This window comes from Phascolarctos cinereus, unplaced genomic scaffold (assembly GCF_003287225.1).
Source record: "Phascolarctos cinereus isolate Bilbo 61053 unplaced genomic scaffold, phaCin_HiC Scaffold_5;HRSCAF=322, whole genome shotgun sequence".
Taxonomy (NCBI): Eukaryota; Metazoa; Chordata; class Mammalia; order Diprotodontia; family Phascolarctidae; genus Phascolarctos; species Phascolarctos cinereus.
This window is the reverse complement of record NW_027555958.1, coordinates 444,630,311-444,652,612: the sequence shown is the minus strand read 5'-3', so window position 1 is coordinate 444,652,612 and position 22,302 is coordinate 444,630,311. Positions and strand designations below refer to the sequence as shown.

Here is a 22,302-nt window from a genome sequence, read left to right as displayed (position 1 = left end):
TCCTGACTGTGGTTCCATGATCTTTAAATTGTTTCTTTCTGGCTGCTTGCAGCACCTTCTCTTTCATCTGGTAATTTTGGAATTTTGCCATCATATTCCTTGGCATTGTCAATTTGGGATCTCTTTCAGGTGGTGAGCGGTATATTCTTTCTATGGTTATTTTACCTTCTGGTTCTAGGACTTCTGGGCAGTTTTCCTTTATGATTTCCTGAAAGATACTGTCCAGGCTCTTTTTTTCATCATGATTTTCAGGTAGTCCAATGATTTTTAAATTGTCTCTCCTGGATCGATTTTCCAGGTATTTTACATTTTCATCCATTTTTTCTTTTTTTTATTTCTGTTTGGCTGATTCTTACTCTCTCATAGAGTCGTTAGTTTCCATTTGTCCAATTCTAGTTTTTAACAGATTGTTTTCTTCTGTTAGTTTTTGTACTTCCTTCTTCAATTGGCCAATTATATTTTTAAGGGATTTGTTTTCTTCAGTGTACTTTTTTACCAATTGGCCAATTGTATTTTTTAAGAACTCTTCTACCTCTCTCATTAGACTTTTAAAATCCTTCTTGAGCTCTTCTAAGAATGCTTTTTGGGCTTCAGACCAGTTCATATTCCCTTTTGATGTTGCAGATGTGGGTTTGTTGACAATGTTGTCCTCTTCAGAATTTCTGTCTTGATCTTCACTCTTCTCATAATATGAATCTGTGGTACATTTCTTTTTACTCATGGTTTCTTTATTCCCTGGCCTTTAAAGAGATTGAGCTCTCCTGCTGGGGCACGGAGGGCACTGACCCAAGCTTCTTGTGTTGGGAGCCTGGGTCTTGGTCACTGGCTTTGTGTGCTGGGGCCTCTTCTGTTGGCAATTGGAGGCTGTAGGGTTCTGGAAGCTTACCTTGTGTTGGGCTGGAATTAGCAAGGCTGGAACTTTCAGGCAATTCTAGGTTGCCTGCTTTTCCTTTCCTTTAGCTTTCTTCAGCTCCTTTTAGATGGGTGCTGCAGGGTGTTTATCTGCCTGGGGCCCTTGCAGTGCTGTCTCCCTCGTTTCCTGCTAATGCACGGGGAGATTTGTTTGGTAGAGTGCCGAGGCATCTGGTAGTTTTCTGAGCTGGTTTCCACCAGTTCCCCCCACCCTCACTGAGGCACTTCGAGATCCAGGTGTTGGTGTTTGCCTGCTCTACCACCAGGGCTTCAGGATCTCTTCCTGATTGACAGTTGGAGGTTCTGACAGCTTACCTGGTGCTGGGTTGGAATCAGCAAGACTGGGGCTTTAGGAAGACTTTAGGTTGCTTTCTTCAGCTCTTTTCAGATGAATGCTGTAGGGTGCTTATCTGCCTGGGGCCTTTTGTAGTGCTGCTTCCCTTATTTTTACTGAGGGACTGGGAGACCCATTTGCTGGGCTGCTGCACTGCTGCACTGCTGCTCCTGTCTTTCTTCTAGTTCAAGTGTTCCAGGGTTTTTTTCTGAGGTGATATTTTCTGGGTTTTCAGAGGTTGATAGGGGAGAATGAGGGCGACTACCTTTTTACTCCGCCATCTTGGCTTCTGGAAGCAGAAGTCTCCCCCAGCCTGGATTTTGAGCAATAAGTCAGAAGTACATAATGGCACTGGTTTCTGGCTGGATCAGGAGGAACGTGAGTGGCCTCTGACTGCAGAGGTACGTGGGAGGTATTGTCTGAGACAGGCTGGGGAAGGGAAACAACTGGGTAATAGTACTTGTGACTACACCTACACTTATCGGATTAGTTTTGTAAACTTTGATTGCCCCCCATTTGTAGGTAGGTGGAATGTCACTCATGTTAAATGTGATGATGGGCCTTGGCAACCGTGTAAGAATTTAAACATGGGTAAGCTTACAAGGAGCAACTACTATATGGAGCGTATGTATGTACTGAATGGGAGGGATTCCCCCCTGCAGCTGTAAGTCCCCACCAAAACACATAGGGGAAGCCCAGAGGATGCTCGAGTGCAAGTAGATGAACCTCAAGGGGAGAACTCAGCTCGCTTATTATAACTGGAGATGGGAAAATGCGACTTGGGCAGGGTGTTTCCAGAACCAGACCTGGGGTTATATAAAAGCATGTAAATGGAAAGAAGAACAAAAACTCTGGAAATGTCGATATGAGGACACTCGCTGGGGAGGGCCTCTGGGAGGGGGAAGATCTGCAGTACTATCCAGTTGTGTCTACCTGGAAAGTACCCGCCCTTAAAGGACATTATTGGATCTGCGGATCCACCGCATACACCCACCTCCCAGTTAACTGGGCTGGCACTTGTTACATAGGGCTAATTAGGCCTAAATTCTTTTTCCTCCTGGAACAAGGAGGCAAACATCTGGGGGTACAAGGATATGATGATTTAGAAAGCCATTGATACCTCTATCACTAACATGGGGAATGCAAATGGGTGGGGAGATACTTGGCCCCCTGAAAGGATCATAAAGGAATATAGACCTGCTACTTGGGCACAAGATGGGAGCTGGGGATACTAGACCCTGATATATATGCTTAACAGGATAATTAGACTCCAAGTGGTGGTAGAAATCATTACTAATCAAACTGCTGTGACTACTGACATCTGTTTTTATGGACCAAAGCAGGGAAGCTATCTTACAACACAGGTTAGTCTTGGATTATCTCTTAGCTGAGGAAGGAGGTGTCTGCGGAAAACTGAACCTGTCCACTACTTGTATGAAAATAGACGATGTGGGACAAACCATTAGAGATATTAATAAGGAAGTTAGGAAGATGGCCCATGTTCCAGTGCAGACTTGGTCCTCTTCATTTAATACTCCCTGGTGGTACTGGTTTGGGGGAACTTGGTGGAAGCAGGTATCATGGTTCTTGTTAATAGCAGTAAGTGGAGTCGTCATACTCCCAGTGTGTGTCCCTTGCATGATGCATTTAATTACTACCACTGTACAAAAGGACCCTCTCTAGAATGATTACATTAAAAGAGCCTGTGAGTGAGTCCATAACACTAATGATATTGGGGAATCAAGGATGGATGGCAGTCAGTCAGGGAGAAGAAGGACCAGATCTTGATGAAGTGGCAAATAGGGAGGCTGAAGAAACTTACCAGTTCTGGTGTGAGAAACTTTCAACTATGAAATGAGAGGGGGCACTGTATGGGACAACTGAAAGTTTCTCATATGAAATGGAAGCTATGCCCCAAAATTTAGTTAAGGCTTTAGCATTAGCCGGGCCTAGGTTTCATTTTCCTGTAAATTATGTGATGGGGTCTTACACCTGTTGTCCACCCCCTCCTTTTTTTTTTTTTTTTTGCTAGGCAATGGGGTTAAGTGACTTGCCCGGGGTCACACAGCTAGTAAGTGTTATGTATGTGAGGCCGAATTTGAACTCAGGTCCTCCTGAATCCAGGGCCAGTGCTCTATCCTTTGCGCCATCTAGCTTCACCCCCCTGGCGTGCGCCCCCCCCCCCTTGTAACCACCACCTCAGCCTTATCTTTGCCAAGTAAGGCAATCTTCTAGCTTCCAAGCTTGTTTTGGGTAAAATGTATCTCTTAGTTTCTGGGTAGCATGTAAGGTCTCTTACCTCAACCAATGGGGATAAAGAGATTCAGATTAAAAGGTGGGAGGGTGGGGTTTTCTTAGAATTATTTTGTCTGGGGGTGTATAACTGCTTGCTTGCTGCTTGTGTCCTGCCTCCCTACACCAGTCTGCCCTGGGTAGGGGATGCCCAGTTCTCGTGTGAGAGTTGCTAAATGAAACTTCTGTTTCTACCTAGAGAAACCTCTGAATTTTTGTTTGGGTAGGTGGTCTCAGTCCCACTCAATGGTGAGAAGAGTGGGCATCCTTGCTTCACTCCTTTTTTTAATTAGAAAAAATTCTAGTGTATACCCATTGTATATGATGCTTGATTTTGATTTTAGGTAGATGCTTTTAGCTTTTATGGTATTAAAAAAGGTCTTTTCTATTCCTGTACTTTGTAGGGTTTTTAATGTTAAAAAGTATTATGCTTGTCAGAGGCTTTTTCTCCATCTGTTGAGTGAATCATGTGGTTTTTGATGTCTTGGTTTTTAATATGATTAATTATGTTGATTGTTTTCCCAATGTTAAACCCTAATTGCATCCCTGGTGTAAATTCCATTGGAGAGTAATGAATGATTTTGTACATAAATTACTGTAGACTCTTTGACAGGTTTTTGTTTAAAAATTTTGAGTCATATTCATTAATAATATAGGCCTGTAGTTTTCTGTGTTTTATCTTTTCCCGGTTTGGGAATTAGGATTCTATTTCTCTCATAAAAGGATTCTGGTAGGGTTCTTTCTCAGTTTTTGAGAATACTTGTCAATTATATGTATTAATTGTTCTTTACAAGTTTGATAGGAATTTCCTGTGACTCCAACTAGACCAAGATTTTTTTCTTTGGTAGTTCTTTTATAATTGAATCTGTTTCCTTTTCTGAGATTATGTAAGATCTCTATCTAGACTTCTGATAGTTTAGATGTTTTATATTTTTTAAGATATCCCTCTATTTCTTTTGTCCTCTGTTTTGTTAGTATATAACTATGCTTAATGTGTTCTGATTATTTTTATTTCTTCTGCTGTGACCTCACCTTGCTCATTCTCTCTTTTATTGATTTGATTTTCTGCTCTCTTAATCAGATTAGCTAAGGATTTATCCATTTTATTAGTCTTCTCAAAGAGCCAGCTTTTGGTTTTATTTATCATTCTATTTTTTTTAATTTCCAATTTATTTTCCTCTAATTTCTGATATCTCTTCTTTTGTGGCTTCTTTAGGTTTAAGTATTTTTTGGCTTTCTAATTTTTTAAAATACATTTTAAATTCATTAATCTTTTTTTTATTTTGTTATTGTGTGTTTGTAAGAAATTATTTTTTTTCAGGACTACTTTAACTATATTCCATAAATTTTGATATGTTGTTTCTTTGTTATTATTTTCTTTTACATAGTTACTAATTGTTTCTATGATTTGTTCTTTGACCCACTCATTTTTTTAGGATTTCATTGTTAAGTCTCCGGGTCTGTATCTTTTGTTTGGGGTCACTGAGCCAATTACTGTTTTTATCGTGTTATGGTTTATAAAGGTTGTATTAAATATTTCTCCCATTTTATGTTTGTTTGCAGTATTTCTTTACCCTAATACATGGAAAGTTTTTTTGTAAAAATTCCATGTGGTGCTCAAAAATAGGTATATTCTTTTGCTGCCCTATTTAGAAGATGCCATAAATCTTTTAACTCTAGTCTCTCCAGCAATTTATTCAGTTCCATGTTTTACCTTTTGTTTATCTTTGTTAGATTTATCCAAAACTGAGAGAGGGTTATTGAGTTCTCCTGCCACTGTTGTATAATTTTTTTTGTCTTCTTGTAGTTCAGGTGATTCCTTAATGAATTTGGATGCTAAGACATTTGGAACATATACTTTAAAAACATTAGTATTTTTTTTTGCCTGTGGTTCCTTCCAGCACAGCCCCTTTTTATGTTTTGAGTGTTTGTTTTTGCTTTGCCAGATAGCCTGATTGCAACCCCTACTTTTTTGGTTTCACTTGATACATAGTAAATTTTTTTTCTATCCCCATAGTTTTATTTTTTGTATGTCTTTGTGTTTTAAATGTATTTCTTGTAAGCAGTATATTGTAGAGTTTTATTTTATCTGGTTGCTCTTTTGTTTTATTGAGTTCCATCTGTTCACATTTAATATTATAAGAGTTAGGTTTATATTTTCCTCTCTCTTTTTTTTTTTACAAGTTATGATTTCTTCCATCTTCTGTTGTAAATACAGGATAATATTCTTTCAGTTACTTTATCTTAGTCTTTTTTTTTAGGGTAGTTCTGTTCCCATTGGCTCTCTTCCAGTTACCAGCATCCCATCCTTTTATTTACTACCTCTATTACATTATAATGACCAAACTTGGACCCCCCCCAAAAAGTGAGAAAATACAGAAAGATTCCATGTAAATCCATGAACCACCATTTTATACCATTTGCTTTTTTTAAAAAAATTATATAATAAATTCTACACGTTACTTTCTTTTTTTTTTCTTTTTTTCTTTTTGGCTAGGCAATGGGGGTTAAGTGACTTGTCCAGGGTCACACAGCTAGTAAGTGTTAAGGTCTGAGACCGGATTTGAACTTGGGTCCTCCTGAATCCAGTGCTGTATCCACTGTGCCACCTAGCTGCCCGCCTACACATTACTTTCAAAGCTATCCTCCTTCGCTGTGTACCGTTCTGAATTTCCTTCTGTTTTTGTATGCACATTTTAAAAAAAATTATTAAAATGGCACTTTTTTGAGAGGAATGATCACCATTAGTAACAATCTTCCCTCTTTCTAACTGTTGTCTATCAATTAAGAACTGAAAGAAAGGGGGGAGAAAGCCTTGTATTATAAATAACCATAGTCAAGCACCTTTTCTCAGTCTTCTGTATTACTAACAACAATAAATCTTAAGCATTTATATAACTCTCTAAGGTTTGCAAAGTGCTTTATAAATATCTCATTTGACCCTCAAAACGATACTGTTAGGTAAATGCTGTTGTTATTCCCATTTTACAGATGAGGAAATTGAGGCAGACAAATGTTTGGAGATTTGCCAGGGTCATACTGCTAGTGAGTGTCTGAGGCTGGATTTGAACTGAGGTCTTCCAGACTTTACTGCCAGGATCTGTTTCTTTAAAATTAATTTCTTTAGTGTGCTTTGAAAACATTATGGGGGCAGCTAGTGGCGCAGTGGATAGAGCGCTGGCCCTGAGGTCAGGAGGACCTGAGTTCAAATCTGGCATCAGACCAAACACTTGACACTAGCCGTGGGACCCTGGGCAAGTCACTTAACCCCAATTGCCACCTCCCAAAAAAAGAAGAAAACATTATGGTTCTCATGGAAAATTTGTTTTTTCTCCCTTCATTAAAATGTTAGCATTATACTTTCATATAATGTCTTCCAGTTGCTCAAATAAATTTACCTTTGTAGGATTCTCTTTACTCCTGTGTTTTTATTTCAAAGTTCCTCCTCAGCTCTGGTCTTCATCAGAAATGCTTTAAAGTCCTCTGTAGCAGTAAAGATCCATTTTTTTTTCCCTTTTAGCATTAATATGCTCAGCTTTCTAGGGGAAGTTATTCTTCCTTGTAAGCCTAAATTTTGTTGTCTTTGAGAATATTGTATTCCAAGATCTTTTATGGTTTGTAGTGGATGCTTCCAAGTCCTGTTTGATCCTAAGTGTAGTTTCTGACTGTACATCAAGGACTTTCTGGATGCTTGTGCAATATTTATTCTTTGATGTGGAACCTCTGGATTTGGGTATAACATTCATCTGCCTCTTCCTTTTGGACTTCCTCTTAGGAGGTGATTGGTGGATTATTTCTATCTTCATGTTGCCCTCTGGTTCTAACACTTCTGGGCAGTTTTCATTTTTTAGTTCTTGAAATATAATGTCTAGCTTTCTTTTAAAGCAAGGTTTTAGGGAATCTAATGATTAATTTAAAATTTTCTTCTTGATCTGTTTTCCAAGTTGGTTGTTTTTGACATCAGATATCTTATATTTTCTTCTATTTTTTTCTGTTCTTTTTATTTCATTTTGTTACTTCTTGCTTTCTGCTGAGATCATTTGTTGCTGTCTGGTTGTTTGTAATTTATAGATATTCTATTTCATGGGTAAAATTTACCTCTTTCTCTTTTTAGCTACTTATTTTCCTAATTCTTTTCTTAAGAGTTTTATTCATCTAAAATATTTTCTTCTTCATTTCTCCTTGGAATTCATATAGAATTAAAATCCATTTTTTTTCCTTTGAGCGTTTACTCAGCTGTTATGAGTCAATTTGCAGTAAATTTTCATGCTGGATGGTGCTTTCTTTTATTTTTTTTCCTTTCTGCAGCTTTAGTACCTGAACGAAAACTTTGTGTTGGGGCCAGGCCCTGCCCCCTTGATACACTTTTGGGTGAGGTTCTTGTGCTGACTTTTCCCTCTGAATCTGTGAGATTCAGAGTGGCCCTATCTTCAAGGCCTCCTCTGGAATCTCGGGCTTAGCGGCCTCAAAGTGATTGGGCCTAACATACCCTAAGTGTGAGTGCTCTGGTTCTCTGTTGTTTCCTGCTGCTGCTGCTGTTGGCCCTGGCTTCTAAATTCCCCCCTTGAGGCTTTTTCAGAGAAACTGTTCACTCTGAATACCACTGTGCCCTGTGTTGGGTCACTTGAAGGGCCCAGCTTCCTAGGACTTGGCAGCATCTGTCTGAATCCTCGGACAGTTCTGCACGTAGCAGTTACTTGAGTTTCTCATTTGCTTTCTTGATTGCCATCTGGGCTTGCTGGCGCAGATATGGGGGAGCCTTTTTGCTCAGATACCTCTCTTCCCTCTTCACTTCTCTCATGAAGACCATGACAGTAGCCTTCTAATTGGTCTTCCTGTCTCAAGTCTCTACCAAAGCAATAAATAGTCCATCGTCTGACTATACCATTCTAAACTCAAGCAGTGTCTGTTGACTCTAAGCTCAAATATTAGTTTAGCTTTAGCACATCCCTTAAAAAGGTCTACTTTTTTTTGAATTTTATAATATACCTAATTATTAGCATATTAGTATATATATTTAATTTATATGTAAACAAATATACACATTGGAGTTATGTCCCCCAAAATTTTTTTACTGATAAGCGTGCATGATTAACTAAATTTGGAGACCACTGGCTTAGGATACTGAAAGGTTGCTACTTGCCCATGGTCACACAGCTAATATGTGTCAGATACAGAATTTAAATTCAGGACTTTTGACTAAGGCATTCCTCTGTCTACTGCACTGATAACAAGAAGCTGTGGGAAAGCAGTGCATGAGTCACGGGACTATGGAGAGTGGCCATAAATAGGTGATTAATAAATTTTAGTAGTTTGATTTCAGGTTTTGGGATTTGGTTACACCTTTTTTCTGGATGCTTACAAAGCCTTTTTGGTAATAATGTTTGAAGCTGTGATTTGGGTGGTTGAGTTTATTGTAAGTCTGAGTCTGTATAAAGTGAGTCATTACTGTGTGTGCCATGGTTTCTGCCTTCAGAAGGCTTACAAATAAACTATGCTAACTAAGTATGTAGTAGACATATTGAGTTAAAGATTAAGAACAAATGTCATCATGTTCTAAACGGATGGTGGTGGAAACGAAATGCTTTGAGAAACAGCAAAGATCCAAAATACACAGCAACCAAGATTTTTTCTTCTGTATAAAATTCACCGGTATGTGTCTGTGCCTGCTGCCAAAAGCTAAAAACAGAGCTTGTAAACTTTGCGGAGAGAAGGTTGTGCTTAATTGATGTTTATGTTTATCCTAAATTTCTAGACCCTGTTAGGCATATATGACATTATATGCTTTTGCCAAATTCTGAGCCTGATACTGACCATTTTTTCAATTCAATTTATGAACATTTATTAAGCATCTGCTATGTTCAGAGCTGCCTTAGGCCTCAGGGATGCAAAGACAGAAGTGGAACTAACACTGTTTACATTCCGCTGGAAGACGCAACCTGTAGGTGGAGAAGTAAATAGAAGATCATCTTCTAACAGCTTGGGAGGGAGAGGGGGAAGGGTCTTGTGCTCAGTCAACCTTCCCAGCAAAGCTTCTCTTTAGTTTGGATTTTTAATGACAGCATTTTATTTGTTTTGTTTTGCTTTTGTTTTGTTCTTGTTTTTAGGCAGTTGGGGTTAAGTGACTTGCCCAGGGTCACACTGCTAGTAAGTGTCAAGTGTTTGGTCTGAGGCCAGATTTGAACTCAGGTCCTCCTGACTTCAGGGCCGGTGCTCTATCCACTGCGCCACCTAGCTGCCCCAAATGACAGCATTTGAAAGAGGTATTATTGATAGTAATGAAATATTTTTACCTGTTGTGTTGATTTCAAGGTGTTGAAGCTATTTCTCCCTGCTAATAAGCATATAATGAAAATCACAGTGCTGTTAATTTTTTTTATAAAATCAGCTTTTGATATAGTATATAACTAGGTACTGAGTAACTTTGATAAGGCAAGTATCCTTAGTGTTCATTCTTGTTGATATATGATTAGATTTTAAAGTAATTTTTTATTATGTTTTAGACTGTTAGAGACGGACAGTAAGTCCTTAAGATCTGTAAATGGGTCAAGAAGAAACAGCGGCTCCTCTCTTGTATCAAGTTCATCTGCTTCTAGCAATCTCAGCCACCTTGAGGAAGATTCTTGGATTCTTTGGGGAAGAATTGTTAACGAGTGGGAAGATGTTCGCAAAAAGAAAGAGAAACAAGTTAAGGTATTTATGTCTCTCTCACTGCTACAGCAGCTTAATAGATGGTGTTTTATTAAGGGGGCACTGGTTTTATTTGCAGACCTGATTCAACAACCAAGTGCCTATGAGGTCCTGTAACCAGTGGTAGAGATTCCAAAACAAATCTGTCCCCGTTCTGAGGGAGCTTGTGCTTTATTGGGAAAATGCAGCAGGTACCCAGGCAAGGCACCGTAGGAACATACAAAGTCTAACAATTAGGGAATCATGAAAGGCCTCCAAGCAAGGCTGCCCCTGAACTGAACTCTGAAGGAAGCAAGAGAGCCTTCGGGAGAAATGTAAGGAGCAAGCTCACAGCAGGCCCACTCATCCATAGACAGAAGTTTGGGGTGGGAGGAGGGTTAATTTTGGAAACAGCTAGTCGACCAGTTTGACTGTAATGAGTATGATAGGGAGCAGATGGACTAAGTGTGGACAGATGAGCTGGAGCCAGATTGTGGAGGGCTTCAGATGTCAGGCTGAGCTTGTTGGCTTTTTATACTTGAGGCAGTGGAGAGTATTTGAGCATTTGGCATGAAAGATACCATCATATGTAGATTAAGAGCTGGAATGGATCTTAAGAGTCATCTAGTTCAACCTGATTTTACAATTGAGGAAACAGAGGCTGAGGGAGATTGGGACTTGCCCATGGTCACACAATTAGTAAGTGGTAGAAGTGGGATTCACATGCTGTTTGTATGATACAAAATGATTTAGACTAGTTTACTTTGCCAAATTTAATCATAATTTGAAGGTGTGATTTTTTTCTTGAGTTCTGTTTGGGGAGTGGTATCAAATGTAATTAATTAACTGATCAGCTATAGAAGTGTGGTTATAGGAGAAAACCTTAAAAATTTATCTTGTCCATTCTCAGTCAACAAACATTAAGCACCTACTGTGTGTCAGGCATTGTGCTAAGAACTGGAGATTCAAAGAAAGGGAGAAGACAGTCCTTGTTCTCAGAGAGCTTACAGTCTAGTGGGGGAAACAACATGAAGACAACTTCTGAGATTATATCTCCTGTTTGGGGGACTGCGGAAGGAGCTCAGTGCTGACCCTTTTAAAAATTATTACTTTGAAGAGGAAGCTTCATGCGTAGATGAAAACATAGTCCATTTGATGATTACATAGTAATACATGAAGTTTTCTGTAGATGTGTAGGTTTAAGTATTAATTTTTTTCAGCAGATATGTTTTCTCTTTGTATCTAGTAACTCTTGATTTGTGGATATCATAAAGATGAGATCTGCTATAGAAAGTTATCTGAGAACACTTGCCTTTTTTCCTTCTCGTGTTGTTCTCAAGGATACTCTGCTATGTATATGTAGATATTAGAAAGTAGGCATATGGGTTGCTGGTTACTGGTGTCTTTTCTGTTGCCTGTTAAAAAATAGTAAAGGAGGAAAGGGTAAATGAAGATGTAGGTGTAGACAATAGTAGTAGATGGATAGAAGTTGAATAGAGGCAGGAGATGGCCTTGGTGTTTTTGTAGTATGAGGCTAGGACACCTGTTGGGGTAGGGATAGCAGGGGAGTTAATTGGGACTGGATATAGAGGAGAGGTTTGAAACAGCTGATAAAGTGAGTATGCTCTCTAGTCAATCAGGAAAGGATTTCCATATAGCCCAGTTGAAACTAAAGAAAAGGAGGTTTTTAGGAGGGTGAACATCCCAGAATGTTGATGGTGAATCACATGTGGTCTAGGGTTAGGGATTGTCAGGGAATCTTTATAGGGCTGAATTTGGCTGAGGTTTAAGCAGGAATATGAGGCCAGGTCAGGTTATGGACTGGGAGAGCAGAGAAAGATAGAGGGACTTGTGCTTGGAAAGGAGAGAGAGATCACAGAAACAAGTATGGTAGAGATCCATGGAATACAACTCCTAGGGGGAAAGATTTCTGTGTGGTGGTAACATAATATAGAAGAGGCCATAGAAAACTAGGAGTAGGCTATCTCTTTCTCCTTCTGGCCCACTGTGTCTTAGGAAATTAGATCCAGGAGTATTGGAGAAGGTGACCATGGGGACAGTTTTCTTCAAAATTAGGTTAGCAGCTAGGTGGCACTGAGGATAGAGTGCTAGACCTGGATTCAGGAAGACCTGAATTTAAATCCAACCGCAAACACTTACTAGCTGGGTTGACCTTTTGTTGCCTCAGTTTTCTGATGTGTGAAAAGGGAATTATAACAACACTTTCCTCCCAGGTTTTTTATGAGGATGAAATGAGATAATAAATGTGAAGCACTTAATATACTACCTGGCACATAGTGGGTGTTATATAAATGTTAACTATAATGATGCTGATAAATAACAGTTATGATGATGATGATGACTTGATTTGATTTGATTTTGTTTTTTTCTTTTTTTATTAATTTATTTTGGTTTATCAATAATTACTTCCATAAGCTTTTAAATTTAAAATTTTTCTCTACCTCCCTCCCCAAGACAGCGTGCAGTCTGATATAGGCTACACATATACATTCCTATTAAACATATTTTCATATTAGTGATGTTGTAAGGAAGAATTAGAACCAATAGGAGGAACCACCAGAAAGAGGAAACAAAACTCAACAGAAGAAAAACAAAATAGCGAATAGTATGCTTGGATCTGCATTCAAATTCCATAGTTCTTTCTTTGGATGTGGATAGCATTTTCCGTCATGAGACCTTTGGAGATGTCTTAGATCCTTGTATTGCTGAGAAGAGTTAAGTCTATCAATATTAGTCATCACACAGTGTGGCTGTTAATGTGTACAACGTTCTCCTGGTTCTGCTCTCTTCTCTCAGCATCAAACCATACAAGTCTTTCCAGGTTTTTCTGAAGTCAGCATGTTCATCATTTCTTATAGCACAATAGTATTCCATTACATTTATATACCACAACTTGTTCAGTCATTCCACAGTTGATGGGCATCCTCTCAATTTCTAGTTCTTTGCCACCACAGAAAGAGCTGCTATAAATATTTTTGTACATGGGGGTCCTTTTCCCATTTGTATGATCTCTTTGGGATACAGCCCTAGAAATGCTATTGCTGGGTCAAAGGGAATGCATATTTTTATAGCCTTTTGGGCATAGTTCCAAATTGCTCTCCAAGTGGTTGAATCATTTCACAACTCCACCAACAATGCATTAATGTTCCATTTTTCCCACATCTTCTCCAGCATTTATCATTTTCCTGTTTTGTCATGTTGGCCAGTCTGATAGATGTGATGTGATACCTCAGAGTTGTTTTGCATTTCTCTAATCAATAGTGATTTGGAGCATTTTTTCATGTGACTGTAGATGGCTTTAATTTCTTCATCTGAGAACTGCCTGTTCATATGCTTTGACCATTTGTCATTTGGGGAATGACTTGTATTCTTATAAATTTGACTTAATTTTCTGTATATTTTAGAAATGAGGCCCTTAGATGATGATGATTTTAAAATGCTGGATTTCCATTAACATAAAAATAAGGAAAATAAAGTGGAAAAAAACTTAAGATGAAGTGAAGTTTGACAAATTAGCAGGGGTTCCAGAGGGCAGATGAAGGATTTTGTATAGAATGGGACAAGTATACAGGGTAAGAAGCAGGAGGAGAAAATTTTCACCCCAGGAAATAGTGACTCTGAGTTGCTGAACAGAGTGGAGTAGACAGTGCATTCATTTGTTGAGCCCTTTACTGTCAAGGGTCTGTGATGATGGGAGGGCAGTGTTGTGGTTTTTTGCTGTGCAAACATTACAAAATTAGGCAATCTGTCACCCCAGGAACCAGGTGAAATCACACATGGGGGTAATCTTAATTACATGTGGTAAACATTAATAACATTACATAATTACATTACTCTGTGTGTGTGAGACATACAAACACATTATCTTACTCTATCTCTACAACAACCTGGTGAGGTAGGTTATTATCCCCATTTTACACAAGAGGAAACTAAGGCTGAGAGAGTTAAGTGACGTGCTCAGGGTGACACCACTGGCAAGTATATAAGGCCAAATTTGAGCTCAGGGCTTCCTGACTTTTACCTGCTGTATCATCTAGCTGTGAAAGGGGATCATTTATTTCAGACCTGTGTGGCAGGCTCTAGTGTCCGAGGCCCTGAGACTTTTGGACATTTACTCTGATGTTAGAGGCCCTGGTTAGTCCTTAAAAATCCACTCAGTGTTATGCCAGTAAGGTGGATAAGTGGAGGGTAGGCTAGGGGGAGAAAGGCAGGGTGTGGTAGAAGCAGAGGGGGAAAGGGGTAAGAATCAGATGGAGAAGGAAAGAGACCTGAGAGGAGAAGTGATGCTAAGTTTCCAAGTATTAGCGCGGTGTGAAAGCCTGCTGTCCTTGGGTGATGCCTCTTAAATGGTTGATTCTCACGTGAACCATTTCTTCATGGTTCGGTGGCTGTCTTCTTTGAACTGAACAGAGGTTCTTAAACCTGGGGCCTCTGAACTTGTTTTTAAAACATTTAATAACTGTATTTCAAAATGGTTTCTTTTGTGATCCTAAGTATGTTATTTTATCCATGTAATAATATTACTCTGATTAGGAGTCCAGAGCCTCCACTAGAAGGTCACCAGAGGGGTCTGATACAAGAAAGATTGAGAACCTCTATCTTAGAACTTGAATGTAAGAATTTCTTAGAATCTTACCTGTAGAAGGAATTTTTAGAACCATTACAATGAATTAAACCACCAGAATAACTTACTACAGTGTCAATTTATTCTTTGTAGCAGCATTAACTAGATTGGTGGCAATCTGTGGACCATATCTGTCCCCATATAGCAGGATTACAATTGCTTGGAAACTATAGGTTTGAATTTTTTCTCAGTGCCAAACTACTTTGGTTTTCTAAGTAGATAATTTGAATGTTTTTTTTTTTTATGCTTTAGGAACTTGTTCGGAAAGGGATACCTCATCATTTCAGAGCAATTGTTTGGCAGCTTTTATGCAGTGCTCAAAGTATGCCAATTAAGGATCAGTATTCTGAGCTACTGAAAATGACCTCACCCTGTGAAAAACTTATCAGAAGGGACATTGCTAGAACATATCCTGAACATGACTTCTTTAAAGAAAAAGATAGTCTTGGACAGGAGGTTTTATTTAATGTAATGAAGGTAAGGTTGCTTTATTAATTTTTTAAATGAAATATTTTCACAAAGCTCAAGTATATAGATATATACCATGGAACCTAGGCCCCTTCACAGAAACCTGGGCTTTGGGCAATTAATTATTATTATTATAACATGATTTTCTGCTTGCCTTTTGTTTTGGATTTTTAAATATGGATTCTTAATCTTACACATTCTTCTTCTTGTTTCAATGTCTGGCCTTAAAGTTCAATGATGACCTAATAAATGTTCCATACTTAATTTGATGGGGGTGAGGGAGCTGTAGGTATAAGAAGACAGATATTTTCCCTGTAGGCCAACTCTAAAGTTAAGCAGTTTGTAAATCCCCATTGCGTAGACATAACTCTTTACAGAACAGGCTGATATCTCCCCTCCAAATAACTAAAACTTGGGCTAGCTGTTGACTTAGCCTGTCTCCCATCATTCAGATTTCTTCCTCCAGCATTGTCAAGAACAGTCAGCAGCTCAGTCTTCATTTAGGCTCAGCTATGAACCAGCTACTCTGGCATTCTCCTTCATGCTTTCCCTGTCCAGAATGTCTTCCACCGTTAGTAAACCTCAGTTAGACCATTGCTAAATGTGGATCCTTTTAAAACAGCTTCAGCCTTGGCAGCTCTTCGCTTATGTCCTTTACTAACTCCTGTCTCTATCAGTTAGAAATGAGACTTTGCTTCTAAGCTTTGTTTTATTGTCCAAGGCTGTACCTACTCTCTCCTCTCTTAGCAGAAAACTTGCAACTGGGAGTTGTCTAATGAAATGTCAAATATTAAAAAGCCTTTGGTTGAGCTTGAAATAGGTAGGATAAGATCTTTTTAATGATCAAGAAATTTTGCTTCCTTAATGCTTTGTTCTTTTTAGGCCTGTAGAGACGCAAAGATTTTCTCTAGCCTTGTGTTAAAGTATTCTGAACTGCTTATTTTCCAGGCGTATTCTTTAGTAGATCGTGAGGTTGGATATTGTCAGGGGAGTGCTTTTATAGTTGGACTGCTGCTCATGCAGGTAAGTTGGTTCATGTGTACCATGAATGAAATTCTGAGCCGATAAGATTTCATTTAAACTGTAGGGAAGAATTATTTTGAATTGATTATATTCATCTTCTAGTTATAGGCAGCTAGGATAGAGCCTAGACCTGGTGTCAGGAAGATCTTAGTTTATATTTGGCCTCAGACATTTATTAGCTGTGTGAAGCTGGATGAGTCACTTAAGCTCTGTCTGCTTCAGTTTCTTCATCTGTAAAATGAGGTTAATAAAAGCACCTACCCCAGGGTTCTTATAGGATAAAATTAGATAATATTTCTAAGTGCTTTACAAAGTGATATATAAATTTTAGCTATTAACTAATATTGTAGTAGTAGCAGCTGCAGCCTCATTAAGTTTGCAAAATGAAGATAATGATATTTGCATTTCTTAATTCACAGAATGCTCTGAGAAAAGTATTTTGTAAATATTAAAATACTTTATTAATGTAGGCTGTTGTTGGTGTGTTTCCAATTCTCGTGTAATTTCTTCTGAAATATTTAATTTTTTAAAATATTTTTACATCATTTAAGGAACATTTCAAGTGTCATATATTACCAGTAGCCTTAGTAAATTTGCATAGTTCCAGCACACACACACACACACACACACACACACACACACACACACACACACACACACATCTGGAGTATCAGAGGTACTTTACATTGTCTTTTTTCTAACATAGATGCCCGAAGAAGAAGCTTTCTGTGTGTTTGTTAAATTAATGCAAGATTATAGACTGCGTGAACTTTTTAAGCCAAGTATGGCAGAATTGGGCCTTTGCATGTACCAGTTTGAATGCATGATACAGGTAAAAAGTTCAATGTTAACATTATATATATGTATATATATACACACACACACACATATATATATATAATCTAATTTCTTACCAAAAAGGCAAACATTAACTTAATATGTAAAGTATTTTAAAGCAGAGGATGCAGTCATTTATTCTAATGGCATCTTATTAGGGACACTTTTCTTTGTGCTGACTATGTAACATTAACATAGAGAAATAGAAATGCGGTCCTTGTTTGTGAAGAACTCCGTTGGTAATGCTTGGAATAGGTCAGGGGTCGCTAGAGGGCATCAGTGATACTGACTAATTGCAACTGCGAGCCTCTCACATCTGGAGCATGGAGGCTGTGCCAGTTAGCCCAGTTCTCATGATTGTGCCTTTATTTCCCTTTACTTTTCTGTTGCAGGCTCTGCGAGCCCTTACGGTACTAACATATCGACAGTAAAGTGATGGTTGTAATATCATGCCAATGGACATTTTATTTCTTCAGCACGAATTTTTCTTACTTATTTATTTGTGTGTTTGGTTTATTTATTTATTTTTAGTTTTCAACATTCACTTTTATAAGATTTTGAGTTCCACATTTTTCTTCCACCCCCCTCCCCAAGACAGCATGCAATCTGATGTAAGCTATACATGTACAATCATATTAAACACATTTCCGCATTAGTCATGTTGTGAAAAAAGAATCAGAACAGAAGGGAAAAACCATGAAAAAGAAAAAAAGAGAGAGAATAGTATGATTTGATCTGCATTCAGACTCCATAGTTCCTTCTCTGGATGTGGATAGCATTTTCCAATCATGAGTCTTTTAGAATTGTCTTAGATCATTGCATTTAGGAGAAGGGTGAAGTCTTTCAAAGTCGATCATTGCATTTTTAAATTGAAGGATGGCCCTGATATAATGTTGGCACCATCTAATGATAAGACTAATACGTAAAGGAATTGATGAACTTAAGTGAAAGAGATTTTTAGTGACTTGCAAAAACTCAAATTGAGAACAGATACTTTATATCAACAATTTACATATTACTTACATTTCTTATTTTTAGCATATATATGAAATAAGATTGTGTCATTCTTTGTTCCACTAATATTTTGAGCCTGTGACTTTGCGTATGTAACAGTATTAATATGCCATTAAAGTATTCGGTGACAAAAATAGAACTTGATGCGAAATACTAAGGAAGGTATAAGAGTTGTAAAATCATCTTCCTAGAGCTACTTACCGTAGGGGCTTTTCCTTGGCATGCTTAGGAAACCAGAATTGTAAACTCTTCCATCCTGTCCTGGGGAAGCCTATAACGTGTAGGCAAAAGGAGGTTAATATCTTGTGGAAAATGGCTGCCAATGTTATATGTGTTTTAGAGGGAAACCCTTGCTCCCTGTACATGATCCATACCCATATCAGTGATTACAGCATTCTTTTTTTCACGGATGTTGATTTTTGTTTGTCAGTCGTGCACTGTATTGATGTTAGACTTTTACAGATTATGTATAATTTCAGTATTCAATTACATAGTGCATTGCTAGAGTATTAGCATTTTGGGTTGGTTGTGAATGGAAGAATTAGATAATGGGATATAGCAATTGTACCTGGGAAAATCTAATCTGACATTTTTCCAGTTTTGTTTGGCCGTAGACTCTTTGCTTATAACTTTCATTGGTTTACAATGACACATTTTTAGAGACTTACTTTCTTATATTTTGTCTTTCTTCGAAGGAGCATCTACCAGAACTCTTTGTACATTTTCAGTCTCAGAGTTTCCATACATCTATGTATGCATCATCCTGGTTTCTGACCATCTTTCTTACAACTTTTCCCCTACCGGTGGCAACAAGGATATTTGACATATTTATGTCTGAGGTAAGCAATTGGAAATCCTTCATATTCCACTAGTATTTAAATTTAAATATTTCTCCGTGGATTACTCTAACTCAGTCTTTTAAATAGCTCTTTGTGTAAATGGCTTGTTGAATGACAAGGTACTCTTCAATACTTTAAGGATTTATGACTTTATTATTCTGGGTCCATCTCTAAATCACAGCCTTTCATAACCTTAGAAAATGGTATTCCTCAGTTATTGTGGCCAAAACATCCATCACCTAACATCCAGACCTTCTGCTCCTAAGTCTCTCTAAACCTAGGTAGGCTGGTTCTCCACCAACTAGATGCTTGGTAGCTGGTACCTGACAGAGTCTGTGCTTTGCTGGCAACGCATTCGAGAGCTCAGGGTCAACACCACATCACATTAATGCATCTAAGGAGAACTATGGTCAGTCAACAAGCATTTATTAAACATACGAGCAGAAAGAAGAGGATCCCTGTCCTCAGGTTGCTCACATTTTAGTGGTGTGAAACACAGCACATAAGAGGAAGCTGATATCTGGGGGACTAGGGAGGTAAGAAGTGTGCAGTGTATGATGGCAGTGTCAGTTCAGGGTTTGCGTGATTTCCAGGATGAAGAGGTTTCTGGGACATAACGCACCTGGCCTACTCATTATTTTTATGGACTTGCCAATTTTTTGTAGGAACTTTCTAGGCTACAACAACACATTAGGGCACCATATTATCAATTGTTAGTTCTTACTTTGTTAGACCGGCTTTGCAGGGAAATTCACTATTTGCGTAATCATTTGTACTTAGGAAGTCCACAGTGTAAACTCCTACTTGCTTCTCATTGCCTGGAAGGTTTTTTCACCCTACGTACATAAGTATATTCAAGCAAAGTATGTAAATCCTTGAAGTCTTTTGTAAAGTGAATAATTTGGCATAAAGAAAGAGTTAGTATTTCACATTGGGATCCCAGTCCTAACTCCCAGTCCCATTCTGCCTAAAAAAAGTTCATAATGATGCTTGTTTTTATCACCTGTGATTGCGCCTGTTTGATGGTGTTGAGATAAATGTCACTAGCAGCTAGGAGTACTTTAGTCATTTCTGTGCTACCAAGAGATGATACTTATTTTGACTGTTGCCTCTCTGTGTTAGTATTAGATTATGAGAAGAATGATATTTAATGATATTTGCTTTTTTTAAAAAATAACTTTTGATTGATTTTTTTAACATCACTATGGTTTGCATTCTCCTCTTCCTCCTCTTCCTCCCAGAGAGCCATCTTATATAAAAAGTAGTATTTCTTAAAAGGCCCCTTCAAAAAAAAAAGAAAATGTCCCCCTCCAAAAGAAAAAAAGAAAAAAATCAGCATAACTGATTAGAATATCAAAAAAGACTTGAGAGTATATGCTCTATACTTGGGGACCTTCCACCTCTGCAAAGGTGTGGAAGTATCTTATCTCCTTTCTTTTTTTGTTATTTTTAAAACTTTTAATTTATTTATTTATTTTTAGTTTTCAGCATTCACTTCCATAAGGTTTTGAGTTTTACATTTTCTCCCCCTTCCTTTCTGCCTCCCATCCCAAGACGGTATGAGATCTAATATAGGTTCTACTTATACATTCATATTAAGCATATTTTCACATTAGTCATGATGTAAAGAAGAATTACAACTAATGGGAGGAACCATAAGAAAGAAGAAACAAAACAAAACAGAAGGGGAAAAAAGAGCAAATAGTATGTTTCCATCTGCATTCAGACTCCATAGTTCTTTCTCTGGATGTGGATAGCAATTTCCATTGTAATTATTTTGGAGTTGTCTTGTCATCTCTCTTCTTTCAAGCTATACTTCTTGTTTTTCATTTGGAACATTTACTTTTGATTCTTTTTTGTGTGTGGTTCTTTTTGTATACGTTGTTGTGATTACTGTGTATTGTTTTCTTGGCTCTGCTTTCTTCACTTTGCATCAGTTCATATGGATCTTTCCAGGCTTCTCTCTTTTTATCACACACATCATTTCTTACAGCTCAATAATATTCCATTATATTTATGTACAGCAGTTTGTTAAGCTTTCCCAGTCAATGGCCATCTTCTTTGTTTCCAATTCTTAGCTTTCACAAAAAGTGCTGCTATAAATATTTTCATGTATGTGGCCTCCTTGGAGTAGAACAGAATAATAGAATTTGCAGGTGAAAGGACATTGTAGTCCCTTTATTTGGATAATTCAAAATTGTCATCCCCTAACGCTGCCGACATTGACTATTCTTATCCTTTGTCATCTTTGCTAGTGTGTAGGGTGTGAGTAAAATTTCTCAGTTATTTAATTTGCATTTATGATTGTTAGTGATCTGGTACATTTTTTCATGTGGTTGTGAGTACTTTGCAATTCTTCTTTGGGGAGCTATTTGTTCTCATGCTTTGACCATTCAGCTATTGGGGAACATTGACTTTTACTGCCTAATCAACTGTAGTTTGAAGTTCAACAGTAGATGACTGTTTAAAGTTAAGCAGTAAGCATGCTTAATGCTTGAATCAGATTTTACTGATTGTAGGACTGGCCCTACTTTAGAATGTTTGGAAATTAACTGAAGCAAGAAATCTTCGAGAGCTTATCTAAAAGAGTGGTTAGACTGTAAAATGCAAGGAGTATCATAGAAGGAAGATAGGCTTAGAAGGAAGAAAAGCACTACAATATCTGCTAGAAAGGCTGTCTACTTTGAGTTCTCTAATAAAGGCTTTATATTTCATATTTTTTCAGCATCAGGGGAAAGGAAGAGTGCACTTCCTGTAAAACCTCAGTAGCTCTATCACAGTCCATGTAGCAGTAGCAAGGATCAGGAGGAAATAGGCTATTCCATTTCATTTTAACCTTTCCTAGGAAAGCTTTTATTAAAAACTAAAGATATGTAAACATAAAGGTTGATTTTTAAATTTCTTCCCCCAAAATTCTTGAGATATAAGCAGAGCAAAATCAGATAACTTGATTTATTACACTAACGGGAGAGGTACTCCCATGTAGTCTAATAAATTTTAACCCTATTTTTTAAGTCATACTTGCTTTTGTTAATGAAGAATGTGTGACAATTTAGAATTACATCAGTTTTCTCTTTTAGGGTTTAGAGATAGTGTTTCGGGTTGGCCTAGCAGTTCTTCAGATGAATCAAGCAGAACTCATGCAACTTGACATGGAAGGAATGTTACAGGTGAATCCGTGGGCCAATTTCCAGTTCTAATGTCTTCAGATTTGGCAGCATCAATTAACAATAACCAGTACTAATTAGTTCTTATAATTTATTCTTATT

At 37.9% G+C, this 22,302-nt stretch overlaps 1 protein-coding gene across 1 annotated transcript in view; it reads left to right on the top strand.

The window, feature by feature from the left end:
• The window catches only part of EVI5 (ecotropic viral integration site 5), a 229,952-nt gene that overhangs the window by 97,265 nt on the left and 110,385 nt on the right, over positions 1–22,302 (top strand). Inside the window, 6 exon segments of the mRNA XM_020975429.2 lie at positions 10,042–10,231; positions 15,105–15,329; positions 16,269–16,343; positions 17,050–17,175; positions 18,890–19,033; positions 22,114–22,203. Coding sequence (XP_020831088.1) covers positions 10,042–10,231; positions 15,105–15,329; positions 16,269–16,343; positions 17,050–17,175; positions 18,890–19,033; positions 22,114–22,203 — 850 coding nt within the window.